The sequence below is a fragment of the Protopterus annectens genome, chromosome 4.part1, assembly GCF_019279795.1.
Source record: "Protopterus annectens isolate FY-2018-M chromosome 4.part1, PAN1.0, whole genome shotgun sequence".
Classification (NCBI taxonomy): domain Eukaryota; kingdom Metazoa; phylum Chordata; order Ceratodontiformes; family Protopteridae; genus Protopterus; species Protopterus annectens.
Window position 1 is genome coordinate 737891123 of NC_056734.1, and position 16788 is coordinate 737907910.

Here is a 16788-nt window from a genome sequence, read left to right on the forward strand (position 1 = left end):
CAAAAACCACAGTCTCATTGGGACCAGATAACATCCCAGGCTGTGCCCTACTTGAGTTAAAACAGGAATTCGCAAAGTCCCTGGGTACTCTCTTCAATCACAGCCTTAGCACGGACTTCATCCCAACAGAATGAAAAACAGCTACCATCATCTCTTTGCACAAAGGGGATGCATCCACCGACTCTGGGAACTACAGGCCCATTAGCTTGACCAACCTTATCTGCAAGACCATGGAGTGAATCATCATGGACCTCATCAACAAAGACATAGGAAATGTCCAAATGCTTGCTCCCACTCCGTTTGGCTTTGTTAAAGGGCGATCATGCCTGTTAAACTTAGTGGACAACTTTGAGACAGTCACTAAAACCCTAGACAAGGGTAAATTGGTGCATACAGCCTTCTTAGACTTAGCTAAGGCTTTTGATACAATTCCCCACTCAGGCATCATCGACAAACTCACCATGTTGGGTATCAACCCCTATATCATCAGGTGGGTTGCAAGCTAGTTCACTGACAGAACTCATGCAGTCAAAATAGGGGAATCCACCTCCTCCAGCAGACCAGTAACCAGTGGTGTTCCACAGGGATTAGTTCTGGGACCTCTATTGTTCAGAATCTACTTCTCCTAAGTCCAGGCAAAAACTAATGGCATGTGACTGATAAAATTTGCTGATGACTGAAAACTGGGAGTGGTCATTCAGTAACCAAATTATGTCAACATCCTGCAAGAGGGACTTACACAGATTAATGATTGGTGCAAAAGTCATGGTCTAAAAGTTAATGCACAAAAAATGCATTATCATCCCCATTCAGCAAGGGTGAGATGCCTGTAAACTACCACACCAATAACAACACCCTAGGCACGCAGTCAGTGGTGAGAGACCTGGGTGCCCATGTTGACAGCAACCTTGCCTTTGATCACCATGTTTCCATGGTGGTAAGAAGGGCATTTTATATTGCTCCTCTCATAAATAAGGGCACTGCCTCCAGTAAAAAAAAAGAGGTTATAACTCCCCTGTACTCCTCCCTCATCAGACCAATAAGAGTATAACACCCTCCTTTGGTATGTACCTTTCCAAGCACTTGCAGCAATTGGTGAAACCAGAAAGGTTCCTTACAAAGAAAATTCAGGGTCTTCGGCTCATGTCATATGTGGACAGACTGAAATCCCTGCAACTTTACTCCATGTCATACAGACTTCTCAGAGGAGACCTGTGCTTCTCATATAAAACTATCTCTGACCCCGCCTTAATGGAAATGCTGCACATTCGCAAGTCTAATGGCACACGGGTCAACCGTACTAAGGACCTTAACCTGGTATGTGACATCAACAGAACCTGCTGGAGGACAGATTTGTCTCCCAGAGGACACCTCACCTTTGGAACAAGCTTACAATTCATGCTAAGCAGTCCCTTGTTGACCTTTTTTAAGTGTAATTTGGACGAGTGGATGGATAATCAGAAATTCATCCCAGGGGTTCCAACTGTGTCCCTCTTGGACAGGGGCAATAGGTGCTGATACCAGTAACTGCCTCAAGGAGACACTCATGGGAACAAGGGTTGAGTTTGGTTGCGCTTTTAAGGGCCCTTGGGCAGTTAAGCCTAGTAACCTCCTATGATCTTATAATTAACAGGGTATATGGGGGACAGGTTTGTGTGCAGTCTTGTGCAGCAAGAATACTGTGTTTCCTGGTATGAACTGTTTTCAATATTATGCCTCCCACTGTTATGTACATATAGACACATACGTACATGTGAGTGTGCATATATGTACATATACACACACACACACACACACACACACACACACACACACACACACACACACACACTGAGACACACTGTGCATGTATTGATCTCTTTGCCAGCTGTTTCTAACATTACTTTCTGAATCCCCTCAGCAACTTGCATAGTCTTTGCTTACAAGTTACTGAACCAATTAACAGCAAGGATTCTGCAGGAACTGAAGAGATAACAAGAGAGGAAAAATCTAAAAAATTGGTGTTTATTTTTTTGAAAACAGCTGATTAGTACACTTCTAGAAAAATCACAGGGGAGAGAGTTATGCTTGCATAATTTGTGGTTTAATTTTAAAATACACTTTGGCAGCTAAAACATGCTTGCCCATAGATTTTTAGAGCAACGTGAGGATTACAAATGCTAATCAATTCTGGTAAAGCTCCCAGAAATTTAAGAAACTGTTTTTTTTTTTCCAAAGCAAATAAGAAATGTTTTAGCTATGCTAAAATAAATCAGCATGCTGTTTTTAGCTCTTTTTCTCACACACAAAGATTTCAGGCAGTGTGCAACTTATTTCACTGTTTTAGCTGGGGGCTCGTTAATGTATAAAGCCAGCTGCATATGAAGGGAATGATAAATCTGGTTATATGATGCATGCTATTGGAACCCACAAAAATTATTTAAAAAGCATTTAAAGACGTGATCAAACAGTGATGTATTTTATAAAACCTTCAGGTCATCAAACTAAATAAATTCAGCAAAATATTGTTGTTCTCTTAAAATTAAGAATATAAGCAGCAGAAAAGAAAATGGCATTATATGCAGTGGACTGACTGCTTTGGTTCTGTAAAGCTGGGACTGACCACAGTTACTTGGGCAAACAGACCTTATTCCAAAGCTGTGTGCAGCAGTGGTTTATTTATGCAAGCACTTTACCAGATTATGTGCGGATAAATAAATTGGCTTTTTGTGCATTATTCCACATACCTGTACACAGGCTGCATCTCTCTGGCAATCCCAAGAACTGCTCCAGATGGAAACTTGTCAAACTCCTCAAACAGCTCTCTGATGTTGGTCCTGTATTTCACATCCAGGTCCAGCTGAACTATCCTGCTTATTTCTGATGAGACAGAAAGAAAAGTTTGGTGATGTCAAGCTACACTCTGCTATATATTACTTGTAATTTTAAAAGCACATATGTCAATAACAGTTTACTATGTTTACATGAAAAGATGTTCGTTTAATGTTCTTTAAGTGACTAGCACACAATCATAAGTGGGGTGCTATGGCATGTTTACATTGCTGACGATTTAAGTAAAAAAAATCAAAGCAAAACTCAACAAAGGCTAAGTAAATTTAATAAATGGCAAGAAGCAGCAAAAGTCAGATTGTAAATATTTCAAAAGTACACGTTAACAAAAATAAAATCATCAGTCACTTTCACAAAATTAGCAGGCTTATAAATATAAAAGGATGTACCAGTTAACATGTTTAACAAAGCAGTATGTGCATAGTAAAGTAACACAACAAATGTCATACAATGCCATAACGTAATTCTGCTGATATGTTCACTGACAAAGATCACGTACCTAAAAGTTAACAGTAATCAGCCCTGCTTGCAGCTCTACAATATTATTATTATTATTATTATTATTATTATTATTATTATTATTATTATTATATTATACATAAAAGTTCTTTTCAACCTTATCAAGCACTTAATACTGTTCACCTGCCTAATCAAGTAGGGACGTACATGATAACCCAGGTGTAAATTTCTGTATACCCATCCAATCATCAAGACTAGCATTAGAGGTAGCCAAACTAGTACTTTAGTTGAATTCTAGCTGAAGTGATGGCCAGAAACAAGGCTGTCTTCTAAGAGAGGAATTTTAACTGCTGAAGCTGCAGGTTCAAAGGGGGGGCAGGGTGAGCTTTTCTAACACAAAGTTTATGTCTCAAGCTGGGGTAGGAGGTCTTGTGGGTGGCCTCAGGTTGTTAGCCCCTCTTAGGAACTGTTTGATGACAGGATGCAAGAAAAGAGGTGGCTCTGTGCTGAAATGAGCCGAGATGGCAGAGGAATGAATTTTAATAGAAGAGAAGAATAGACCCCTGTGTAGTAGGTCTGCCAGGTAATCCAGGATGAGAGGTAGGGTGGGCTGTGCCATTTTGGCACCCTTAGCCTGGATCCAGGTGCAAAACCTTTTCCATTTGTCAGCATAAGACTTTCTAAGGCTGGGGCGTCTGGCCTCAGGTGTAACATCTAGAACTTGTTTGCTTACACTTGTAGCTTGTGGAGAGGTCAGGGAATAAGCCAGGCTGCCTGATTGAGGGTCTGCAATTGGGGATGCATGAATTCTCCATTACTCTAGGTCAGGAGTGTTGGGATCTGAAGTAGGTGCCATGGTGGCAGGGGTGACAGGCTGCACAGTAGTGGGTACCAGTGCTGCCGTGGCCAGTCTGGGGCAAGCAGGATTGTCTTTGTTTTTTCCTCCCTTATTTTGATCAGTACCCTTGAAATGAGTGGTAGAAGGGGAAATGCATAGACCGAAAGATTTGCCCACTGGAAGGATAGAGCATCCACTTTCCAGGCCTTGCTGTGAGGTTTCCTGGTGCAGAATTTGCTGAGATGGTGATTGGAGTGGGAGGCAAAGAGGTCTTCCTTCGGGGTGCCCCATTTCTGGGATACAAGGGTGAAGGTTCTTTGGTCTAGCTGCCATTTATGTGGGTCTAGCAGGTCTCTGCTTAGGTTATCTGCCAGAGAGTTTAGAGAACCTGACAGGAATTGTGTTAACAGGTGTTGTTACATTGCTGCGGCCGTGTGCCAAAGGTCATAGCGAGCCTGCAGAGAGAATAAGAATCCCTCCCTGCTTGTTGATGTACCACATCACCGTGGTGTTGTCTGTTTTGATCAGCAGAGGCCCCAGGGAGAGTAGGGGTCTGAAAGCTGTCAGGGCATGCTGAACAGCTAGCATCTCTTTTTGGTTGATGTGCAGATGTATTTGATTTGGGCTACATTGGCCCTGAATACACCTGCTGTCCAGGTGTGCTCTCCAGGCATAGTCTAATGCATCTGTGGTGAGGGTCTGGGCAGCATTGTGTAGTGAGAAGGGAAGTCCCTTGTTGTGGTAGAATGCTGCTGCCCACCAAAGAAAATCTTTCCTTAGGCAAGCCATCACTGGTATAAGAGTTCCCAGGTCTTGACAGTGCTGACACCAAAGGCTTTTTAGGTACCACTGTAGTTTCCTCATATGCAGTCTGGCATATGGAATGAGTAGAAAGCAAGACACCATGAACCCTAGAGCTTGCAGGATTTTACTTGTGGATAACTGGGTCCTGGTGGCTAGTTGAGAGAAGTAGGTTGTCAGGTTTGTTTTTCTGGTGTAAGGAATGCCATCTAGGATGCTGTGTCCAGACTTGCTCCCAGGAACACAATTTTTTGAGTGGGTACCAGTTTTGATTTATTTTCGTTGATAGTATACCCCAGTGAGGTCAGTAGGTCCTTTCCAAAGGTCAGGTGCTTTAGCAGCTTTTCCTGAATGTCTGCCTGAATAAAGCAGTCATCTAAGTATGGATACATTTGAATATTTCTTTGCCTGCAAAACGCAATGGCGAGAGCCAGACATTTTGTGAAAACTCTGGGAGCAGTGGATAAGCAAAAGGGAAGCTCAGAGAACTGAAAGTGCAGTGATCCTGCAAACGTAGGTATTTCCTGCATGATTCCCTGAGTGGGATGTGTAGTTAGGCCTCATTTAGGTCTAGGGTGGCTAACCAAGCATCCTTGGAAAGCATAGGAAGAAGCTGCTGGAGTATGAGCATTTTGAATTTTGGTATCATCAGAAAGGTGTTTAGAATGGATAGGTCGAGGATGGGGTACCAGGAAGAGTCTGGAGTAGAAACCTTGGCCTATCTGTTCTGCAGGAACATGCTCTATTTCCCTCATAGAGAGGAGGGAAAGGACTTGCTTTTTGGCCTCTGCCCGCTGGTTTTGGGGGTAGATCTGGGAACCCTTTTGGGGTTGGCAGAGTGTGAAAATAAAATTTATATCTCTGGGACACTATGTGGAGGACCCGGCGGTCGTTGGTAATGGTGGCCCAGTTGCTTGCGTGGAAGGAGAGTTTTCCTCCTAGGGGTAAGTGCAGGTGGGCATAGGGAGGGGTAGAAGTGTAAAGTCATTGTGAGCTTTTACCATAAGGGGGTGGCTTAGCACTCCCTGATTTTGAAGAGGAGGAACTCCATTGCTTAGATCTTTGCCTTCCCTGGGGTTGTTGTCTGGGAGGCCTGCTTCCCCTGGGTCTGGAGTGAGCTGACCTGGGGGAGCAGGAAAGGACCAGTGCTTGGAGGGTCAATGCCTACAGAACCTCAGTGGCTGGACCTGTAAGAAGTCCTTAACTGTCTGCATAGATTTAGCTTTTTCTTCCATCTTTTTTTGGATCTCTTCTGCCTTGGTGCCAAATGAGTTGCCTTTGTGCAAGAGTGCGTCCAATAATTTGGATTTGACATGGTCTGGCAAGGACTGTTCCTTAAGCCAAGCATGTCTTCTAAGTACAGAACCAGTAAATGCTGCCCTGCAAGATGCTTCTAGGGCATCAAAACCACATTGTAAGGTGTGCTTAGTCACTTGACTTGCAGAATGCATTAACTCTTGTAACTCTATTTTCTGCACAAGCAGGGAAAAAAGATATTTTTTGTTTGAGGAGTTCCATGGTATGTTGCTGATATTTCAGCATATGGAACTGACAATTTAATGCTCTAAAACAAAGAGTAGCAGAGGTGTATACTTTTTTACCTCATATGTCTAATGCTCAGGAATCCCTATCTGAGGGGGTGGGATTCTTAGCTGAATTTGCTTTGATTCCTTTAGGTCCTTGAGAGATGACCTCGGAGTCAGCAGTAGGATTTTTGAAAATAAATTTGTGAGAGTCAGGGACTCTATAGTACTTGTCAGGTTTCCTGGAAGCAAGAGGGAGGGTGTCAGGGATCAGACTGGATTCCGTAAAGACAACATCCACAACATTCAGGACAGGAGGAATGGCCAGAGGTCTGTGCTGTGGAAGATCTAAGAATTCCCCGAGTCTCTTTTTTGACTGAGGATAGTCCTGACATTTCTCATTGGAAATGCTCCCTTAAAATATGTAGGGTTTCCCCAAAGGAAAAGTCCTCGGGTGGGGAGGCTGAAGGGATGGATTCCTCTGCATCAGAATCCTCATAAGCAGAGAGGGGTTGCATATCTTCATATTCAGATGCATCAGAGTCATTGGACTCCTGTTCAGATAAAAATACAGGAGACAAGCCTCTTTTTCTTTTGGAAGGGGTAGCCTGGCTTCCCTTGATAAGCATTATAAGGTCTTTCACCATTTTAAGCATTTGAGACTGAGGCAAGGAGGCAGAGGCCTGAGCTTGGGTCGTCAGTTTTTTGGGTGTATTTCATAGTCTGGGCCTTAGAAACTCGGTCATTTTTGAAAGAACAGTAGATGCGATAGAAGTCATCAGTCTGTGTCGAGTATCAGTAGTGCGACGTACTTCCTCGGAAGCCAGTGCCTGCTCAGAGGCTCCGGACCCAACCAAGGTAGAGACATTCAAAGGATCCTTAGTCGAAGAAGCGTCTCACCACATACCGGACTCCAAAAGGATCTCGGTAGCAGCCTGCAAATCCACAGAAGCGGGCATCAGGGTCTGCAGAAGCACCTCACTGAGGACCAGAGAACTGATGGCTAGCTTAACAGAAGTGTCGTCGGCAGTTTTGGACCTGTGCGGTCTGTCTCTATCTTTATCCTTACTTTTTTTCAGAAGATCGGCTGTTGGATGGCTTACCAAAGTCAAGGACTGAAAGCGAAAATATCTAGCTACAATAAGGGCCTGATGACGTATAGTTCTGGCATTGAACAAAGCATAAAAGTGACCGCTGGGGAAGTAGTGGTCTGCGTACAGACAAGTGACACAGTAGGAATGAAAATCTCGGTGCGGTGTTTGCTTTCCACAGCCAAGACAATTATTAACTTTTTCTGACACCGGTTAGAGCAAGAAAAAAGGATCCCCAGCAGGGTACTTAGCTTCAGAAGACTTCAGCTTCAATTTGGAAATGAAAAACTCAGGTAGCGGCCAACTGGCACTTGTGCGAACTGCTTCTGCTTCGGGCTCCTCGGCAAGAAAGACTTCAGCTGCCTGTTTTTATACCACTGACAACCTAACGTCAGTCCTGAAGTGACAGCAACCGACACAGAAATACTACGCCTCTGGTATTCGGGCCGACTGAGGGCTACCCTGGCAGGGATGACTGCAACAGTGAAACACGAAGAACATCAGTATAGTTACCTGATGAACTAGACAAAACACCCGGCAACAGCAAAAAAAAAAAAAAAAAAAAGCTGATAAGATTTCCTGATTTATTCTTTTATGGTAAGTTTAACATCTCAGACATCTAGGCATTTCAATAGTGAAAAACAAGGTTAATCTAATTAGAATATTCACGGAACATACAGTATGGAACATATAGATTATTTCAGACTAAATCACAAGAAAACCTTCAGAAAAACGTATTTATGCTCACACACCCACTATATCATTTGAAGTTCAAAAAAAATTATTGACCATACAAACTGCAGCAGAGGATGAAAGGAGTCTCCGAACCACACCAAATGGAAATGTAAATCACGATCCAAGTGCAAATCCAAGTTTATTCAAAGCAAAAACACCATAGGACATTAAAGCCATAAGCACTTTCAGCCCGTAACTTCATCAGACAATTAAAATGGGATTACAACAAGCTTTTAAACACAATCACGAATATCCTAATTGCTTCTATCCACGCCCCCTTAAAGCTATAAGATCAAGTTTAATATAAATACATTTTTTTAAATAAATATATATAAGTACATATAAATATACAAACATACATGTTTTAAAATCATAAAACATCTACATATTTTTATATATATGATTATGTGTTAATTTTATGTACTTTTTATCTTCTTAAACCTTTAAATTCAATAGGGAACGAATAGAAATTTTTTCGTTCAAACCTGACAAGTTAGTAGAATCTAATAACAACTGCCTTTACAGTTCCCTTCTTTCCAGTAAGGTAGACCAAGCACCACCCCTAATATCTGTTGTAATGTTATCTATTATAAAAAAACAAAAAGAATGTCCTTCGTTCTCCAAAATGTGCCTACATAATACATTTGTCTCCTTCTTCATTTTTATATAGTATAAGTGCTCATAAACACATCTTTTTAACTTTCTGACTGTTTTACCAATGTAAAAACAATTACACTGATTACATAAAGCACAATATACTATTCTTTCTGAATCACAGTTGTATTTACACCGTATATAGATAGTAATATTATTAATATTGAATACCCCTCCCTCTTTTACATATTTACAAAACCGGCACATTCCACACTTTTTCATCTGCCCATTCTTATTGTCATTATTCATACGAAATTTCCTTTCATATGAACTCTTTAGGTTCCTACCCCTTTTAAATATCATGGATGGTCTCTCATCTATATATAATCTAATTGTTCCATCCTGACTCAGGATACACCAATTTTTATTTAAAATGTTCTTAATGTCCATACTGTCAATTGTGTATACAGTAATGAGCAAGGTATTGTAATCCTTATTCATGGTATCATTATTATCAGGAATTCCACCTATCATATACCCATCCTGAGATGATGGTTCAGATAAAAGGAGGACATAGAATTTTCTTTCCCTTTTATTAACAACTTCCAAGAGGGCATCAATAACTAATTTCATAGGGTAACCTCTCATTAAAAACATAGCTTTCAAGCATTCACATTCTTCCAAAAATTCTTCAGAGCTTTATACCATACGGGCAGCACGGACAAATTGTCCTTTTATTATTGCTTTTTTTTGTTTTAGTGGATGGGTGCTAGTATAATGTAGCAATTAATTGGAGTATGTCTCTTTTCTATATATTCTGGATATAAATCTTTTTGTATTATAATCTTTACTTAACATAATGTCCAAAAATGCTTTCTGTTGATCAAAATTATGTGTAAACTTCAAGAACTGGGTTGTTTAACCAATATATGCTATAAATTCATTGATTACTGTATATGGTCCATATCATAAAACAAAAATATCATCCAGAAAACGAGTATAATATCTTATATAATTAAAAAAACCAGAAGAAAATGAATACTTCTTCTTCCACTGCATTACTACTATATTGGCATACAAACTCACACATGCTGACCCCATAGCAACCCCTCCTTGCTGTAGATAAATTTCATTATTAAACAAAATGAAATTGTTTTTCAAGATAATTTCCATAAGTTGTGTATACATTACTACATTAAAATGTTCAACCTTTTTCTCATATAGGTACTCATCAAACCACTCTAAGCCATCATTGTGAGGGACCAATGAATACAAATCTTTTATATCTATTGTTAAAAATGTATAAGTATCCTTAAATGGAATTTCATTAATAGCGCTCAAGAAGCTCCACAAATCCTTACAAATATGGGCCTCATTATAAACAAAATGCTTTAACTTAGAATCTAAATATTTTGCAAGTGGTTGTGTAATGGAACCCTTAGAGTCAACTATGGGGCGCATGGGGGGGGGGGTTGTAAAAGATTTTTGTGTAGTTTGGGAAGACCAAACATCACTGATACCCTAGGATGTATAACTAAGTAGTTCAGGACATCTATGGTTATAAACCATCAATGAATAAATCCTGCAGTTCATTTTTAATTTTTAGATATGCTCTATTCAACTCGCTTAGAGACTATTTAACATAAGTTTCTCCATTAAGTATAAACAACTTTTTTTATTATAGTCATCCAAATTCATTACTACAATTCCTCCTTGCTTATTCTGTTTCATAATCCTTATTTTGTCTAATAAACCATTAATCTCTTTAATAATGGCTCCTTCCTTAAGGTTCATATCATCAACTCATCTATGTTTAGACATTAAATTCCATATAAGTTCACATATTTTTTCAAATAATAAAACCACTGGGTGTAATGGGGGGTTATATGTGCTAGATACTGTCAGGGGGTTGATGAACTGCTCCGTGAATGAATTCTGAAACACTCTAAAATTCAATTCAATTCAGAATTCAATTTTCGTGTATAATTTCAAATCCATTAAAGTATTGGCCAAATTACTACACTGCCAAGGTACATAGCTAAAACCTTTTGCAAACACATCGCAATGTTCAGTACTAAAATACATATTTGAAAAATTATATACCTTAAAGTCACCCAACCTGTTTGTAGTGACATTACATGTTGGTAAAATGTAATCCCTATTCTCCATAATGGGTGAAGTCACTATTAACTCATCACTGTTTTCATCAGGGTGAATTAACACTATTTATCAAATCCTATTTATCAAATACTGTATTATCAAAAAAAAACCTGCAAGTTGCTATTCCTGTGAGGTCATAAACTTGCAGACTGTGTAATCTCAGCATCTTTACAGATGCACAGGGTTGTAGACTGAACAGGCATACCCCCACGAACATTTATTATGCAAATCTGTTAAAGTCAACAATGAGTGTTTTTGATTTAACACAGTAAATGACACATGGTGCAATATTTGCTGGTGCAGCATTTACTTGTGGCTCTACTAGCAGATGTACACTTTATGGAAGGAGTAGCCAAGGCCCAAGTGTGATGGGGAATAAAAGTACATGAAAACGTGCCAACTGACAACTATATAAGAAGACGGGGTTATGAATACCCTGGGGAAGGAGGACTGAGAAGTCACTGCCAGTTCTCCTTTCTCAGGGAAATGTGCGAGACTGTACCATAATGGGGCATATTCTTGCAGAGACTGGAAGGTGATTCCATTATCATGTGCGTGTTACTTAGTTTGCATCAGTGGTAGTGGGGAGAATGATTTAAAGCAGATACCTCACATTCACACGTACAGGAGATGGTATAATACAAGTGAGGCATTGCTATATGCCTACCCCCTACCTCCATTAAGAATAGTCCTTCCTCTTCCAAGTTTAATTTTCAAGAATTAAAAAAATCCCTTCTTCAGTTGATACAATGATGTTCTCTTCCTCATTTCTGCAACAGTTAAGCGAGGAAGGGATGGAAAATCAAAAGCAGAGGCTCAAACCAAAAATGTATTTAAAATAAAAAAAAGTGTTTATAAAAGGACTCCTGTGTTAATCACCTTCACAGAAGACTTGTATTCCTTCAGAAATACAAGCTGACAATTATTCAGAGAGCATTCAAAAGGATGCAGAGATAAAAATAGAAAATGCACATTCCCTTCATCTTACGAAGATATCACTAAATGTTGAGACAACTGATAGAAGTTCTGTGTCTATCTGCTGAAGCATAAGAAATTAAACTTTTTAAGGTAAACAGAAAGCTAAAAAGTCATGCTCCCCTTTATACAAGTAGCTTAACTGCCATTCTGCAAAACAGCAGCAATGGAAGCAAAGGTAAAAATCTGTCCTGGCTGAGAAGATGAATGCATTTTGCAAAAAAACTCAGACATTGGGAAATGCATAATAGTCTAGCTATGGGTAGCACCATATGCTGAAAAATTCTTATAATTAAGGTGAGCAGTCCACAACCTGTGAATTTAAAAATCATCTACAACTGTCACACATGTACTTGAGGGGTCGAGACTTATGAATTTGTCAAGAAAAAGTCAAAAACTGTCTGGTTCATTTTGATAGTGTACAAAAATGTGCGCCAACCACTGTAAATTACTTCACATGACAAATGTTGAACTATTTCAGACTGGGTGAGAGCAGATGTTAATGTTCTAGAAGTAAACAGCAGACGCACAAGGGTGACTGCGTTCAGTAGGGGACACACCATATAAGGAAACAGTGTTGGTATCGGTGTCTGCTCTTCTCTTTAACCTGCCAAATATTAGGAGATAGTTATTTTTAGTTAAGGGATCTATGAAATGATTCAGCATCTCATAGGAATGCAATGAAGTTGGTAAAGTCTAAGCAAAGCAGAGAAATGTAGGCATAAAGTAGCCAGTGCTATGATTCAATCAAACAATACATTTTATTTATTTACATTTGTTTACTGGGAAATTCCAACTGGACACAGGTTCTTTTTCAGTGCAGGCCCAGGGAGAAAAGCTCCACAGAACAATAAATGAGCAGCAGAGTACATGAAGAACAATTGAATATACATACAATAGCAAATAATACATAGTGCGGCAAACATTAACTATACATACAATATGAAACATAGTAATGAACACGCATACCAATATCTAGCTAGAGACTAGGAATAAAGATAGGATATATACACAGACAGTACTAACCTCAAACGGATACTGTTCTGAACTCATATACCTAAATCTTACATGCAAATATTGCACTAAACGCAAGCAGATATAAAGCAGAAGCTCCACACGAAGGTGGAAGGGGAAGATAGAGGAGTAAGAGAGGAAATGAAAACAAACTGCATACATCCAGAAGAAGGAAATACCATTCTTTAACAAAACAAGTAAAAGTAGTAAAACAACAAAAGTTAGACGCTTTCAAGTCCTAAAACTGAGATTTAACAGACTATTTTAAAGTAACGCAGAGTATTTTTAAATATATCACAGAGACAATCTATTAAGAAACAACCAATAAAAACAAGCTATGTAAACTGCTTTAAGCTAGAAGAAAAACCTATGGAATGAATATGAAATGTTATGCTTTAATAGGATTGGTGGAACTGGAGGTGAAAATGTTACAAAAAGGAGAGGTAGTGGCTTGGGGCAAGAAACAAAAGACAAGAGAGTCTGTGTGGCGAAACAGAGGAGGGTTTTGGTTACTTGTGATTCAGTCATAAAGGGGTTTGGGAGCCTAGGTAACACAGGAAGGAGAGAGAGAATTTCAGTGAATCAAGTCTAGGGTCTTAGGCTGAATAAAATGTGTAAGGAGGTGACCAAAGTTAGTGTGGGAGCATATGCATGTTATGGTACATAGCTCTAGGCACCAGTTCTTGGCCACAGGAAGTTGTAGCAAGTAGGGCCACAAAGAGGGAGGTTTTAGGCTGCATTCTCAGAAGAGTTATTACCAGTACCAGCAACCAACACACAAAAGAAAGAGAAGATCAGGAAATATACTAATTAGTTGCAGCAGTGGACAAGGTAAAGGCTCCTCTCTTAGGCCAGAATGGCAGAGATGCTTGGTGCATTCAATCCTATAAACCACAGGTCTTAAATTCAAATGAGCGTGATGGCTTTATGAGGAGTAGCATACTCAGCTAAGGACCACAATCTCCAAAACAAAAAGAAAGGTAGCCAGTGTTGCTAGTAATATAGTGTATAAACCTCCCCTCACTCAGCATCATGTTGGCTCAAAGGCTGCTGAAGACCTGAAGGCAATGAGTTTGAGATCCCTGCTTTAAACTAAAATGGAAGTGTGAAGGTGACAAAAGAAAATGAGACAGTAAGTGTTCAGGATGCAATGGGAAAGGAAAAAGAAATGCAGAAAAAAATTGGAAAGATAAGGATGAGTCTGACTATGGTTGGATAAGATGATGGCAGGATCTGCAAGTAGTGATGCAGAAAGGGAGAGTGGACATTGCTGAAATCATAGAAACATGACTATGGAGGAGCCTGGATTAATGTTGTTCTGGAATTACAATGAAGGAAGAGATCAACAGACGCAACAAAATAACAGGATGAGAGACGAGAAGAGAAAATGAAGGAGTATTATAGGATAAGACTCGGGTATTGTGAGCTCCAAGGGTACACAAAGACAGCAGGAGATGATGGAGGTTTTGAGGAGTTTAGCCAAGTGACCCAGGACTATAGCAGAAAGGACAGAATTCCAGATGTTATCCTAACTAAAGCACATGGTATCATGGAGAGCCAACAACAGACATGGTTAGCCAAGAGTGACCATTCTGCTCTGTGATGTAGAGCACAGTAGATGAAGAAGAACAGAAAAACAAAAAAAATGAAGTGGGATTTTAGAAGAGTGGATTATGCTGTGCTTGAGGAAGAAATTTCAAGATGAGTTAGGAGAGGAGAGCAATCAACTTATAGGACTGGACTAGGGTGGTGAATTCAAGACTATGGACAAGACTGTGAGAAACGGCCAAAAATGTAAAAAGAAATAAAACTGACTGTGGTTACAAACAAATACAAGGCTAGCAATTAGCACAAAAGGTATGGCTGAGAAGAGGTAGAGAGGAGAGGCAGGGAAGTGGAGAAGGCACAGTACAAAGAGACTAGCAAAAAAGGTAACAGTGATGGTAAGGGCAGGAAAGGTCAACAATGAAAGGGAGTTAGCAGAAGGGATCAAGAAAGAAAGGGAAGAACAGAGACAGTCAGGCTAAGCAAATACAGGCGGCAGTTCAAAGAAGAGTGGGCTAAAGCAAAGAAACTGAATGAGTTCTTTGCCTCAGTCCTCAACAAGGAAAGCATGAAAGCTGGGAGGCAGGCAGGGTAGAATATGGAGAAATAGGCAGAAATCAGGATAGAATGAGAGGAGGGTTAGAGGGAAATAGAGACTTGCTGCCCTATGGGAAGACAGAGTTTGAGGATGATATTGTCTGTGTGCTGGCAAGTGCAGTACCCTTATTCAAGGAAGGGGATCAGAAAAACATCGAAGAACTACAGGCCTCTTAGCTAAAAAAAAAAAACAAATTGACAGGGAAAGTCACTAAGAGACTTGGGGGGGGGGGTTTGCTGGTGGCATTTCTAAATGACAGTCTCCAGAACAGCAAACAACAGGGGTTCATGGCCAGAAGGCGCTATTAGTAAAACATGATCTAGTTTTATGATGAGATCCATGTGACATTGAGAAAGGAGTAACTACAAACAGTCTACCTAAACTCCATCAAGGCCTTCACAACTCGATCCTGCACATAAGGCTGACAGAAGACCCTAATGGGCTTGGGGGTAGGACCAAGACTGTAGAACTTGGAAGCTGCATGGTTAAATGGTTCAATATAGGGGGTCTGGTGAGAGGGACAACATCAGGGATTAAAAAAAGTGACTATTATAGTACTGCAGGCGACTGTCCTGGGTCTAGTAATGAGTTTGTCTCAGACATATTTGAGGAAAGAGAAAACAGGACCAGCATCTTTGCTGATGAAATAAACATAACAGGTACAGCAACCAAGGAAGGGATGAAAAAAGTCTAGTGAAGAATTTTGAAAGGTTAAACAAGAGGACAAAAATATGACAGTTGAAGTTTAGTGCAAACAAATGCAAAGTACTGGACTTAGGACACAACAGACCTTGTGTGGTGTATTTGTGTTACTAACAAGGTAAGCTCAATAGTTAAAGGTGTCCCTTTTCAGGAGTGACCTTGTAAGTACACCAAAGTCACTCAATGGGAAAACAGAAGTTGGAGGAATCAAACTCCAGACTACAGGAAGCAACTTGTTAACAGTTTATACCCTTAATCCTCTGTGCTAACTCCTTGATGGTATCAGCTGATGTAAGTGGAAGTGATGAAAACACTGCAGGACAAAGATTTGGAGAAGATGATTACACCATGGCTGGACCACAGGGAGAAGAGAGACAAGACAATCAAAACAGTCAACAGAATGCTGGTGTATATCCTTAGGGGGGACAGATTTCAGAAGCATAGCTCTCAAATACCCCTGATACTGCCTCATATTTTGCCCTGTAGGGTTTATTTTTTTGATTTTCTGGTAATTTTATGAGGATTACATACAAAAATAATGCCTGGCATAGAGTTTCATACTTATTCTTCAGAAAATGCATGCAGTGCAAGTAATACCACAATTATGAGCTGAAATTCAGAAAAATACAGGCCTGTTGAGCACTCTTCTGACAATGGAGGTGGCTACAGAGTTGTTAAGCACTATTCGCTGTCTACAGTCTAACAGCAGCTAGTGCTGGCCACGAAAGAACAATCGAAACAGCTAAGAAAAGCTTTAAAAGCTGTTAAATACTTCTGTCTGCCACTTGTAAACAAAAAGTATGCTAGAGTAAAGTGTCTAACAACTTAAAGCCATTAGTTCATTACAGGGATGATATTCAGCCTGCTATCTGTATGGCAGCACTGAGTGTTTTATGTCTTTCAAAGCTGTTTGCGTTCCTAAAC

The 16788-nt window shown here is 40.0% G+C and overlaps 1 protein-coding gene across 1 annotated transcript in view; it reads right to left on the reverse strand.

Moving 5' to 3' along the window:
* Window positions 1-2713: 2713 nt before the first annotated feature.
* Window positions 2714-16788, reverse strand: part of XXYLT1 (xyloside xylosyltransferase 1) — a 987581-nt gene continuing 973506 nt past the window's right edge. Inside the window, exon 3 of the mRNA XM_044070826.1 lies at window positions 2714-2859. Within this exon, the coding sequence (XP_043926761.1) occupies window positions 2714-2859 (146 nt within the window). The remainder of the gene's footprint in view (window positions 2860-16788) is intronic.